Source organism: Microtus pennsylvanicus, chromosome 1 (genome assembly GCF_037038515.1).
Source record: "Microtus pennsylvanicus isolate mMicPen1 chromosome 1, mMicPen1.hap1, whole genome shotgun sequence".
NCBI classification, from domain to species: domain Eukaryota; kingdom Metazoa; phylum Chordata; class Mammalia; order Rodentia; family Cricetidae; genus Microtus; species Microtus pennsylvanicus.
Genome location: NC_134579.1, coordinates 58,098,992 through 58,111,780, shown reverse-complemented (window position 1 = coordinate 58,111,780; position 12,789 = coordinate 58,098,992). Strand labels below are relative to the sequence as shown.

Below are 12,789 nucleotides of genomic sequence, written 5' to 3'. Positions count from 1 at the left end.
TCATAAGAACTCTTCATTTGTTTGACAATAAGAAAATCTTTTAGACCTTCTTTTTCCCTTTACTTACTCATATAACCGTGTATCTGGACACCATTACAAATTTTTAAAGTATTTACTTATAATATATTATAAAGGTAGTCAGAGCCTGAAGTCTTTCTATTTATGTGTACTTCTGTGTATTCCTATTTTACTGACATTATTCATTTCAGGTATTGGTGTATATAGAGCAGAGATATTTGAAAGATTTTAATGTTTATAATCAACTTAATATACTCACACACCACTCTGAGTTGAAGTTTTAACTTTGTTTGAAATGTGGTAAGCATTAAATACCTTATTATTGCTCCATAAAACTTACTGATGGCATTCCTATTTATTATAAGTTTTAATATTTTGCTTGTAGGTCATAAAGGTAAGCAAGATTAGAGTCCTTAAGATCTTTCAATTGGATTGCTTAAGTAATATTAAAAACTAGTGTGTTAGTTTCCAAGTCCCTACAAGTGTCTTCTTCCACTTGAAGCATACGTACAAAAGATAAATGGAATTATCATGCATAGGATCTTCTAAGACAATACAATTTCTAGCAGAGGCTGAATGTGAAGACAATAAATTCTCATGAGCAATGCTTGGAGTTAAGGCAAGTAGAAAGTACCCACAAGGCAGATGTAGACATGCAAAGATGATATTATCTTTAATAGTCCATCTCTACAGTTGGTTTGGTATCCACATGGTTATAGCATCCTTACCTCTCCATTTCAGAATCTTATCATTGATTGGCCTGAGTCTAATAGCTCTGGGGACAGGCGGTATCAAACCCTGTGTAGCAGCTTTTGGTGGAGACCAGTTTGAAGAAAAACATGTAAGAGTCTTGTTATTTCTGTATTTCAAGAGTGTATAACCAGCATCAAAATGGGGAAGCTGTCAGGTACTCATCTGCTAAGACTGAAGTAATTCCACCGATCAAATCCTGTCTGGGGAGTTGAGTTCTGCACTGGGCACTGGATGCTGGTCTTCAGAAGAGAGAAAACTGAAAGCAGGTGGGAGGCAGACATGTCATATAATGAGAGACTGAAGAAAATGAGGACATGGAAACTGAATAAGATAAGCAGCAAGGGAGCTTGGATGTGGCTCAGTTGGTAGAGTACTTGAGTTGCCTCCACAAAGCCCTAGGTTTAGTCCCCAGCTAAGTATAAACTGAGTAAGGGGCACACATACCTGTAATCCCAGCATTCCATTCAGGTAGAGGCAGATGGATCAGAAGTTCAAGGCCATCCTCAGCTATTTCAAGGCTAGCCCAGGATTCACATGATCCTGACTCAAAATAAAATGCAAATGAACAAACAAGGAGAAAATTCATCTAGCTGTTCTTAAATACTGGGGGTTGATCATGCTTAAATCTGAGCCTAGAAGCAATGGGAAATCAGGTGCTTGCTTCATTGAAGGAAAAACTCCACATAGGATTTGGAAATAGTAACCTTACTTTTACATGAGGAACCTAAGAACTGATGTGGCGAGTGCTGTAGAAGATGATTGTGTGTGTGTGTGTGTGTGTGTAATAATCAGTTAGAACAAAACAGAATGCCAGTTTACAGATAAATTTGCCTCTCTATCTAACACTTTCCACTGGCCAAGGTGGGAGTCGGGATATGTGACAAAAGTGCAAATGAGCCCATTGGAGGAAGCTATGGCAAGTGAAAAGCGGTAACCATCTCTTCTTGGGCTAACCACATGTCTGGGCTCCTCATTATTCTTCTGGTGAATCGGGATGAGCTAAAATGCCCAAATGAAGTACACCTTAGACAAAAAAATCACCTATTAGAAAATTACTTGTAAGGTGTATTTAGTGGCTGGCCCACAGTTGTATTTTAGTTAATATAGCGGACCCACCCTCAGGCTTCTTCAAGCCACTTCTAGATCAGCAGATGCCCTTTCACAAGCTCTGGAAAATCTCCCTGAGACACTAGTTGCCCTATACACCTAGATCAACAGCTTGCTCCACTGTCCTATCACATACTCCACAAAATATATTCATTAACTCAAGGAGTCTTTTGCTTCATTAATACAGTCAATAAACATTTATTGGGTGTCTAAAATACCTTAGTGTTTGTTCTAGGTCTAGACATTACTGAAGGAACTCACAACACACTCAGTAAAACAGATATTTAATACAAATAAATTGATAGCATAATAAATATGTATAGGACACAAGAATGTTATTGAGGACAGGTTAGTCACTTTTGCCCAGGTCTTAAGGGGCTTATACTGGACTTTAGAAAGGGAGTAAAAGCTTGACCAGGGTCAGTCAGTGACTGTATTAAAGAGCTCATGAGATGGTCACACACCCTGGAAACACTATCTGTACCCATTGTTTTACATGTGTTTATATCTGAATTTGAACATAGAGTGGGGTGGCACTAAGAAATCCATTTCTCTGATGATCTGTCTCATTCCAGGCAGAGGCACGGACTAGATACTTCTCAGTCTTCTACCTCTCCATCAATGCAGGGAGCTTGATTTCTACGTTCATCACACCCATGCTGAGAGGTTAGGATTCCTTCTACGGGGCTGGCCAACCAAACAGCTGCAGGTGGTCCAGCTCCTCCTTTCACATGGGCTTATAAATATATGAGAGGTTATTTTAGTTTTAATTAGTCTGCTTAAAATAAGGGTTCTGGATTAGATGGTGGGAAGAAAAGAGCATCATAGCTATGTCTGCACCAAGAACCCGACCTAATAGAGTAAAATACGACTTATAATTCATAATTGCGTTTCCCCCTCCTGTTTTCTTCAGGAGATGTGAAGTGTTTTGGGGAAGACTGTTATGCACTCGCTTTTGGAGTTCCGGGATTGCTCATGGTAGTGGCACTTGGTGAGTACAGTGAGAAAATGAAACTAAGAGTTGTTGATCCCTGCTATGTGGAAGGCATCGTGTGGGTATTCTACACAAGCTATTTCACTGGACCCTTACACTAACTCTATTAGGCAAGTGCTATTGTAGTGATATCCATTTGATTTTGAAAATAAATATAAATATTATGAATAGAATCAGAATGATCTTTATTTGTATTATCTGTGTATGCTTGTCTATCACATGTGGGCTTGGTGCCCATGGAGGCCAGGAGAGGGCATCAGATTCTCTGGAACCGGAGTTATAAACAATTGTAAGCAAACATTTGGCATTAGGAATCTAACCCAGGTTCTCTGAAAGAGCAACAAGTACTCTTAACTTCTGAACCATCTCTCCAGTCTCATAAACCTTTTGTTTATTTGGGACATGGTTTCTCTGTAGCTTTGGAACCTATCCTGAAACTAGTTCTTGTAGACAAGGCTGGCCTTGAACTCACAGAGATCCGCCTGCCTCTGCCTCCCAAATGCTGGGATTAATGGCGTGCGCCACCACCATCCAGCTCCCATAAACCATTTTTAAACTGTTACAGTCACATAGTTATAGTTGATACATTTCAAAGGAACTTTTAAAAGCCCAATTTGTGGAGCACATGCAGAGCTGTTAATAAGGAGCTGTTAATAAATATCTCAAATGATCTTTTCTTTTTCCCCACCTGCCTCTGCCTCCCGAATGCTGGGATTAAAGGTATACACCACCACTGCCCCAAGTTCTAAGGTAATTCTTTAGTGTAGTCAGGATCGAAGCCCATTGATTATTGCTAAAATATGCAAGGAAGGAAAGAGATAATTAAATGTCTATCCCAAGCCAGTTTAAGTTATCTGACACTTATTTTTCTGGTAAGTGGATGCCAGTGTTGATTACCTGGGCATTTTAAAGGAGCTTCCAGTTTTAGCTATCTTTACTCTGCTCTGCAAAGCTCCCAAGGAATTTTCCCTTGAACAAAGAGAATTAAAGAGCAGTTGGCTAAATAGTTAGGAAGTAATGCAACTTAGATCAAGTGACATTCTTGTTAGCACTGAGAACTTTGTCCTGGAAAAGATGGGGGATGTGTGGGCCTGTTAGCTTAGGCAAGTCCCCTCAGGGGAGGCTTGGGTGTGATTGTTTCTAGTCATTGACCTGGAAACCTGTTCTCACTCGGAACCTCGGAGTGACACCCCTCTGGAACATATCCAGTCCAAACACATAAAGAGCTCAACAGAGGCAAGGGAACCCAGAGATTCAATGTTTGGTCTGATTCTTTTCTACCAGAGAGGCTGAAAGTAATACAGTTCACAATTCCAAAGAAATCTGTTTTGGGAGAGCCATGAACCATGATCAAATACTCTATCCTTCCTTCTCCCTTCAATGTCAAAGATTTTCCCCAAGTACTTTCCTATTTTTTTCCATTTATTAGCATCATGGAAGCTTTTCTATATTACTTCTCAGTGATAATATTTAGACTGTAAAGCAATTATGAAGCTCAAAAAAGATTCTGGAATTAGAATGTTTCATCTTAAATATGTGTATCTATCATTGCTAGTTATCTGTTTCATTTTTATGGTGCCAATAATATTTACTATGTGATCAGATTTTATACTAGGTATTGGAACCACATTGGTGTTTTAGACAGTTATAAAGTTCATATTCTTAAAGACTTTATGTGGCACAAATAAACAAGGAGTTATCATATAATAAGTCAATGTCATGACAGGGAAGTATAGAGAAAGCTATGGAGCTCATGGAAGAACTTTCTGATGAAGACACTGAAGGTTTCAAGGGTTTGCCTACAGAGAAGACTTCTAAGATAAGCCCTCGAGGATGAACAGTGGTCAATCAAAGAAGGGACCCTATGGAAAGACGATATGCTTGGTGTCTTTAGATGAGAGATGGGTTGACTGTTGAAAAACCTGGGATGATTCCGGTTATCTGGAGCACAAAAGAGAAATAGAAAGAAGAATCATTGCCAGAAATGAAATAATGAAGGGTAATTTAGGCCACGAAGGAATTAAAACTTGTTGTGAAGATAGTGTTGTGAAGGTAGTTGTTGTGAAGATAGTGGAAAATCATCCAAAAGGTTTTGAATGGAGAAATGATTGTTAGATTTTTTTTATTTTCATAGTGTCTTATTTTTCAAAGGTCTGAACTATGGAAACTAAATTGCGTTGAGGGCAAGGCAAAGATAATATTGATCTTGTTTGGTCCATCTACTATATTCCTTTAGATTTTGTACTTGAGGTGAGTGCCTTACTCAGCTCACCCAAGCTTGGTCCCTGTTGAATTATAAGCCATGGTATGATTGGCTATGTGAAGTTGGGACACTATTGAATGCAGGCTTCTGACGTGAACCACAGACTAGCTAATAGGATCATTAACTGAGAGGGTGAACAGGTTAGGGCAATGATGATAGATTGGGGGTGGGGACAAATTGCATTATAGGTGCTCTTGAAACTTCTAAACATGTCACCAAATGGTTATTTGGAAATACTGTCTTAGGGCGCAGAGAAAAGCAGTTGGGTTTTAGGCACAGATATGGGTTCATCAGGCACAGCCAACAATTTAGCCTTGAAAATAGAAAACTCTGAGATAGAGTAAGGAAAAAAGAAGAGCTAGGCTCAAATTCTAAAGGAACACCAGGATTTAAAGGACAGGCAACAAGGAGAAGTTGCACAGTTGTAACCCTAGCACTCTGGAGGAAGAGGCAGGAGCATCATGAGTTAGAGTCCAACCTGGGCTGTATAGTGAGTTCCAGGCCACAGTGGGCTATAAAGAGATAGCCTGTCTCAAAGATGGAAGGAAGAAGAAAAAGAATGGAGAATGGGTAGAATGGGTAGAAACTGTTCTAGGGTAGAATAAAGAAATCAGTGGTAACTTAACAGAGGGCACAGCTGAGCTATGCACTCGAGAAAGAAAAATTAATCAAAATTGGGGTCATATATTCATATCATATTTAAAACATGGGGAGATGGACAAAAGAAAAAAGAGGAAACCAAAGATGATTTCTGTTCTGCTATCCCTTGAAGGTCTCTTAATGAATATCTTAATAATTGACCACTACCTTCTCTTAGCTACTCTGAAGTTAGGGAGTGGAAGTCAGGTCTCTGAGGGATTTGGTGCCGACAGACTGCGTACTCTAAATGAGTGACCAAGAACTTTGTCTGTGTGTCCCTTCTAGTTGTGTTTGCAATGGGAAGCAAGATGTACAGAAAACCACCCCCTGAGGGGAACATAGTGGCTCAAGTGATCAAATGCATATGGGTGAGTTCCTGAATTGCCTGCCTCTTCATAGAAAGGAAACATGCCGTGTTGAACGTGTGGCTCTCCACACATGGGCATATGTTGTTCTCAACCATCTTCCTTCAATGTGCCTATGTTTTGAAAACCGGAGTTTAATTTATCCTCCTTGCCTCTGCTTGACCACTAGGTTTTAGCAGCAGTCACTTTTTTTTAATAAGCCAAAAATCTTCTGAGTACAGTTATATTTGATGCCATTAGGCAATAAGGAAAGATAAAAATTACAACTCAGATATTGGGATTCAATGTTTGATGAAATTCCAAGTACTTATCGGAGGGAAGGGATAATGAATTGGGGAAATCAGGGGGTTCTTTCTTTTTGTCTGTCTCTGATTGTGGTCTCCACCCTAGTTTGCTCTCAGCAATCGCTTCAGGAACCGTTCCGGGGACATTCCAAAACGGCAGCACTGGCTAGACTGGGCATCGGAAAAGTATCCCGTAAGTGGCAACCGCAGACATAGCTCATAATTCTATGAGATCTTTCAAATTCTTTTCTTCTGGCACGTTTGACCTCTTCTTTTACTGTTTTGGACGATTTCTACTCTAAGCAAGAAAAGCACGTTTGGAACCTCTGGCAATTCTGCCTGCTATTTGTTCCTCCCTACAGAAGCATCTCATTGTGGATGTGAAGGCACTCACCAGGGTACTGTTCCTTTATATCCCACTGCCCATGTTCTGGGCTCTTTTGGACCAACAGGTAATAAATAGTGTTTATTTTTGGAAGATATGTTTTTTCATCCTCTTTCTTATCACAGGAAAATGATGTCTCACAACAATATCTGTCTGCTCTAGGGCTCACGATGGACACTGCAAGCTAACAAAATGGATGGTGATTTGGTGAGTTGACAGAACTTACAAAGAAGTCTGTTAAGTTCATCATCATACATAATTTGTAATTAATTGATACAAAGATTATTTATTCCACATATTTAATTAATTTATTGGTGATTTTTCTTAAAAACTGATAAGGTCATCAGAGATATACATTAAGCCCAAAAAACACTGAGTAGGTAAAGATAACCAAAGTCAGGCTAGAAATAAAAATTATAGTCTTATCTTTAGAAATCAGGAGGGAAACAGTGGGACATGCCCAATACCCCCACCATGATGAAATGATAACAGATGACGTCAGGCAGGCCTGGATGATGATTTTCTTACACTGAGCCTGTCTTAGACACACCAAGTGAAACCTCGAGGGGTGCTCCTTGACAGCTTGCCCCATTTGTCAGGCAAGATCAAGCAGGGGATCCATAGGACCTGGGGGAGAATTAATAAAATGTCTGATTTGTGGCCATGGGAAGAGTGAAAATGTTGCAAATATTATTTTCTCTTTCTTCAATGTCCATTCTTTGGTCCACTCTCCATTCTTAATCATTTCCTCTCTATATTATTATATTGATAGTTTTGAAGAAGACAGGGTGGAGTAATATCAGGAGCCTCCGAAGTATAATTTTACCTCTGCCTTCCTCTAGTTGTCCAGGAGTTACCATGGCGGTTCTCTTATTGATTCTCTGGAGAGCAACTTTGGAAGTTGAACATAGAATATCAGGGACAACTTCACCCTGACCAGAACACCGGTCCTCCTGTTATTACTACCTCTAACACACCAACACTGTCACTCTCTGGCAAAGTATGGTTGAGGTTGAACATCCCTGATTCAAAACTCTGGTGTCCTAATTGCTCTAAACGACAAAACCATTCTTGAGTATTAACATGATGTCACAAGTGAAAATTCCCACACCATAAAATTTTCATGGACAAAATGGTTGGCAATTATTAAGTACATTATCTTCGGGCTAGTGTATGAGTCATACATGAAACATAAATGAATTTCACATTTAAACTTCAGCCTCACTGCCTCTTGCCCAGTCTCCTGTATGCACATACACAATGATTGCAAATCCTAAGCATTTTGGAGAATGAAGACTTAACCCAGACACTGAAAGTGTTCTCCTAGGGTCCATCTGTTCTTAACAGATAGTCAGAAGCCATCTCAAGTCTCTCTCTATCCCTACATACCTTTGCCAGTAAACCAGATATCTTGAACCAAAGGTCTGATGAATTTTCTTTTATATGCATTTCATCTACTGTCAAGATGGGTGACCTAAGCTTTTGTTGTCTTCTGTTACCATCTAACTATAATTTGTTATGCTATTTCAGGGATTTTTTGTGCTTCAGCCGGACCAGATGCAGGTAGGCACGGACTTCTCTGCATAGACATGCGATTGTTTTCCTCACCTGTACCTACCTATTATTCAGGTTAACAGCCATCATCTGATACATTCCTCATTGTGTGCTGAGGAAGCCCAAACGTAGAGATGGAAAGTTCCTTTGAATCTTACTCTTCTCTTTCACATCCTTTTAAAATAATGTAGTTCTGCCCAACTCCAGAGAGACTAAGTTGGAACCCCATGTAAAGTGTGAGCATTGAATTTTCTTTCAATGCCAAGATAGTATAATTAAAAATATTGTCAAAGGAAGTGTAAACCTGAGGCTAGGGCTGTAGCTCAGTGGGATAGCAGTTGCCTGACATGCAGGGTGTCCTAGGTTCAATGTTCAGTACAATCAAAACAAACAAAAAGGAAGTAGAAATTTCTGCTGTGTGAGCAGCCAAGTCAGAATCTCTACTTATCAATAGCAACTTTCAGGATGCTTTTTAGCCCCCCATTATTCCCTTTAGGCTGTGAAACTAAAGATATGGGACAATGGCAGAGAATGGTTTCTAATTTGACTGACAGAGAAACAAGCTCAGTAAAACTAGACCCTTAGTATCTAGGGAGGTTAAGATACTTTCCAGTGGAAGCAGAGTAAAGAAGTGAAGACGTGTGGACTCTTTTACCTACTATGGTGAAAGTGAGCAGATGTGAGAGGATGCAGATGCTCACACTCACGGCCGGGGGATGCTCATGTTAATCCTTGTTACCATGGTGTTTCAGGTACTAAATCCCTTTCTGGTTCTTGTCTTCATCCCGTTGTTTGACCTTGTCATTTATCGGCTGATCGCCAAGTGCAGAATTAACTTCTCGTAAGTGCTCACCATGCCATTTATTATTGCATATTGACTCAACAGCTGATAATTTGGTGATAATTCAAAAAGCATGAATGTTTATGTTTAATGATTACTTACTTTGATTTATCATTTATCTGTTTCTATTTTTTTTCATGTTGGCAAAATTGTATTAATGTGGAAAAGTGGAAATTAGATCTAACTGTTGATTGTCAATGCCAATGCTACAGTGTATGGAGTTCAAGGGGTAGGGCTGGGCATGTATGTGATTTCAGGTTTCTGATAAACCATGCTGCTTTGCCCTTGAATGTTGCCTCTCCAAAGAAGTACACTTATTAACTTATTTCATGTGTGGTGTGGGGAGAGGTTAATGTGTGTGCCACAGCGAGTGTATAGAGGTCAGAAGAAATCCTGTGGGAATTGGTTCTTTCCTCTACCATTTGAGTTCTAGGGATTGAACTCAAGCCGTCAGCCTTCATAGAATGTGCTCTGAGCCATCTTTCTACACCAAGTCCTGAGGTTTTGATGACAACAAATTCTTTTAAATGTCCTGCTGTTCCGATGAAACTAAGATAGGGCCTTGTACGAATGGGTACAGCATCACTTTGAGTTAGTATGCACTGCAACTTGCCCCATGCTGAGTAGAAAGTATCATTTGTAAAGCTTGGCAAGGAACAGTTCAAGTCTTCTTTCAGCCCTGATTTGACAGCAATCTAGCTGTGTCAGGAAAGTGATGACCACTGTACCACATACAAATGCCCTTGTCAGTTACTTATTGAGCAGGTAATAGGGAGTCTAGGACCAAGTTCCATGCAAGATCAAGTACACATCTTTTTCAAGGTGTTCACTGGTTAGTAAGGGAACTGGAACATAGACAAAGATGACTGATATATGGGTAATGTGGTAAACACCCTAGGAAGAGAAATTGGGAATGCCATAGAGGTCAATAAAGACTTTTGAAGAAGAAAATGAGTTGAAAAATTATAGCAGTTGCTGTGCATTAAGTAACAAGCCTGATTATATTGCTGTTATCTCTAATATTATGACATAATGGCTTAATATCATCATAATCATAAGTAAAGGTGGAAAAGTGGTATATTATAAGAAGAGGTGTTAGTTATTGAGTAAAAAGGGTGTTTGAATGAAAGTTCTAGAAAGTACTTTAAAAATAATTGGAATTAAAGTCTTTATAGGAAGGCTAAGGAGTCTTGGCTTTGTACCTTAGAGTAAGGTTCGATATAAAGATCTCTCCTTTCCCCCACAGCTCACTCAGGAAAATGGCTGTCGGTATGATCCTAGCAAGCTTGGCATTTGCAGTTGCAGCACTTGTGGAGATAAAAGTAAATGTGAGTCCAGTAAATGTTAAGCTCCCAGTCTGCTCCATTCACTCTCCTTACGTGTTCAGTCTCGATCCCTTGGGACTTACCACAGTATCCATTTCACAGGACGGCCGTGGTGAGTATTTAAGTGACCAGAGAAACAACGCAAAAGGAGACCCAGTTCTCACCTGAGCAATTCAGGGTTTGTTTTCAGGAAATTCCACAACGCAAATACCCCAAATACCCAGAGAACAAAGGTTTATCTGACGCCTTCGAAGCTATACAAATGGTCCTTCTGGCCATCAAATAGCCGCTATTAGTTAATCACAACGGAAGGAATGTGTTTGTTACCTTCTATTGGTGACTGCTTCATGGAACTGGGGTCTTCCCTGATTTAAAAAAAAAAAAGTTGCCATTTCAGATTTCTAAGCCAACTGCTCTTCAGAGGGATAAACTGGTAAATTTTGGCTAGAAGGGCTAAGCTGTCAAAGATAGAACTAAGATTTGTTCACTTGTATCTGAAGGGTTACTTATTGCTGATAAATTAGTATTGCCTGTCTTACAGGGAATGACCCATGCCCAGCCAGCTTCCCAAGAGATCTTCTTACAAGCCTTGAACCTGGCAGATGGTGAAATAAAGGTGACAGTGCTAGGAAGTAGAAACAATTCCCTCTTGGTGGAGTCTGTCAGCTCTTTTCAGGTGAGGCATGGGCCCAATGAATTAGAACTTGTATAAGCTCTAGTAGCCTGGGTTGTGTAATGACATTAATCACAGAATCTCATACTTGTTTTCTTATGTCCTAAATAATCTCTGGTAGCATTATTCTAGTGGTTGCCTAATATTTTATCCTTTAAATATAGTTCATCTAAGCTTTTTCTTATAGTTGGGTTTTGCTGGTCTTACTTTTGTGGCGATACTGGGGATTGAACCTAGAGCACCAGGCATGAACCCTACCATTTAGCTACAGTTACAGTCCTACAAGGATTTTTGTTTATTTATTGATTGATTTTTTATGTGTGTGGACACTCTGCCTGCATGTATGTCTTTGTGTCATATATGTGCCTCGTGTCTGCAGAGGTCAGAAGAGGACATCAGATCTCCTGGAACTGCAGCTAGTGTGGATGCTAAAAAACAAACTCAGGTCCCCTGAAAAAGCAGCCAGTGCTCTTAACAACTGAGCCCACCCCTGAATTTGTTTTATGTTATAATGAACTACTCTACTCTTCCTTGTATATGCTCTGTGTCCCATGCCAGTGTCCTAGAATGAAATAACTAGTTTAGAGAAAGAAGTAACTAGGTTACACATCCTGAGGCTATGGAATTTGATGTCCACCCTGGGGTAGATAGTGACTATAATGGGCTCTTCATTCTGCAGAACACAACGCACTATTCTAAACTACACCTGGACACAAAAATCCAAGATTTACATTTCCATCTGAAGTATAACAACTTGTCTGTCTACAACAAGCATTCTGTAGAAGAGAAGACCTGTTACCATTTGGTTATTCATCAGGATGGGGAAAGTGTCTCCAGCGTGCTGGTAAGTTAGGGAATTGCACAAGTTCTGTTTTGAAGTAAGAAGGCTGACTCATCAGAAGCTTACCAAGGAGCAGCCTGGAAATGAAATGTTCTGATTATAGGTTTCCCTGTGTCTGCTCCTCCTGAGCTTTTCTTTTCTCCGTTGCAGGTAAAGGATATGGAAATCAAACCAGCCAATGGGATGACAGCCATCAGGTTTGGGAGTTAGGGGCTTCAGATGAAGAGGCCTCATATTTTACTTGTTCTGAGTAGAGATGTTACCCTCTTAGAAAGTCAGGGGCACTGGCGTCTGTAGCATTTCCTATGGCAGTGAGAGGCCAATGGGCATGCTTCTTCCCGTAGGACTGGCCAATCACCCTGAATCAGTGGACATCCTTTGTTTCTACCTGTTATTAGCCATCTATCTTGTTCTCAGGAAAATAACTCTGTGAATTTATATGTTCAAGAGATAAACATTTAGAAGTAAGCAAATATTCCTACCATCATTTTTGGTAGTTGGGTATCTAGCCTGTAAAGTATAGGTTTCTATTATAAATTGACAGAGATATCAAAAACTTTGGTTTTTAATCCAGATAAGGTTGAAGGTCTTGCCAGATGGCATGGGACAGATAGGAGAGTGTTCACCTGCTGTCTGTGGCTGGAATTGGATGTGAAACAGAGAGATTATAACACCAAGATCAGGTAGTTTTTGTTAAAAAGTAGAGGAGAACCTGTAAGGAAAATCCAAATTCACTGAAAAGTAAAA

The 12,789-nt window shown here is 39.8% G+C and overlaps 1 protein-coding gene across 1 annotated transcript in view; it reads left to right on the top strand.

Moving 5' to 3' along the window:
* The window catches only part of Slc15a2 (solute carrier family 15 member 2), a 29,029-nt gene that overhangs the window by 8,830 nt on the left and 7,410 nt on the right, over nucleotides 1-12,789 (top strand). The window contains exons 5-17 of the mRNA XM_075964866.1: nucleotides 760-859; nucleotides 2,454-2,544; nucleotides 2,792-2,869; nucleotides 6,060-6,142; nucleotides 6,530-6,616; nucleotides 6,786-6,875; nucleotides 6,971-7,015; nucleotides 8,339-8,371; nucleotides 9,115-9,203; nucleotides 10,450-10,531; nucleotides 11,070-11,204; nucleotides 11,881-12,045; nucleotides 12,193-12,239. Of these exons, the coding sequence (XP_075820981.1) occupies nucleotides 760-859; nucleotides 2,454-2,544; nucleotides 2,792-2,869; nucleotides 6,060-6,142; nucleotides 6,530-6,616; nucleotides 6,786-6,875; nucleotides 6,971-7,015; nucleotides 8,339-8,371; nucleotides 9,115-9,203; nucleotides 10,450-10,531; nucleotides 11,070-11,204; nucleotides 11,881-12,045; nucleotides 12,193-12,239 (1,125 nt within the window). The remainder of the gene's footprint in view (nucleotides 1-759; nucleotides 860-2,453; nucleotides 2,545-2,791; nucleotides 2,870-6,059; nucleotides 6,143-6,529; nucleotides 6,617-6,785; nucleotides 6,876-6,970; nucleotides 7,016-8,338; nucleotides 8,372-9,114; nucleotides 9,204-10,449; nucleotides 10,532-11,069; nucleotides 11,205-11,880; nucleotides 12,046-12,192; nucleotides 12,240-12,789) is intronic.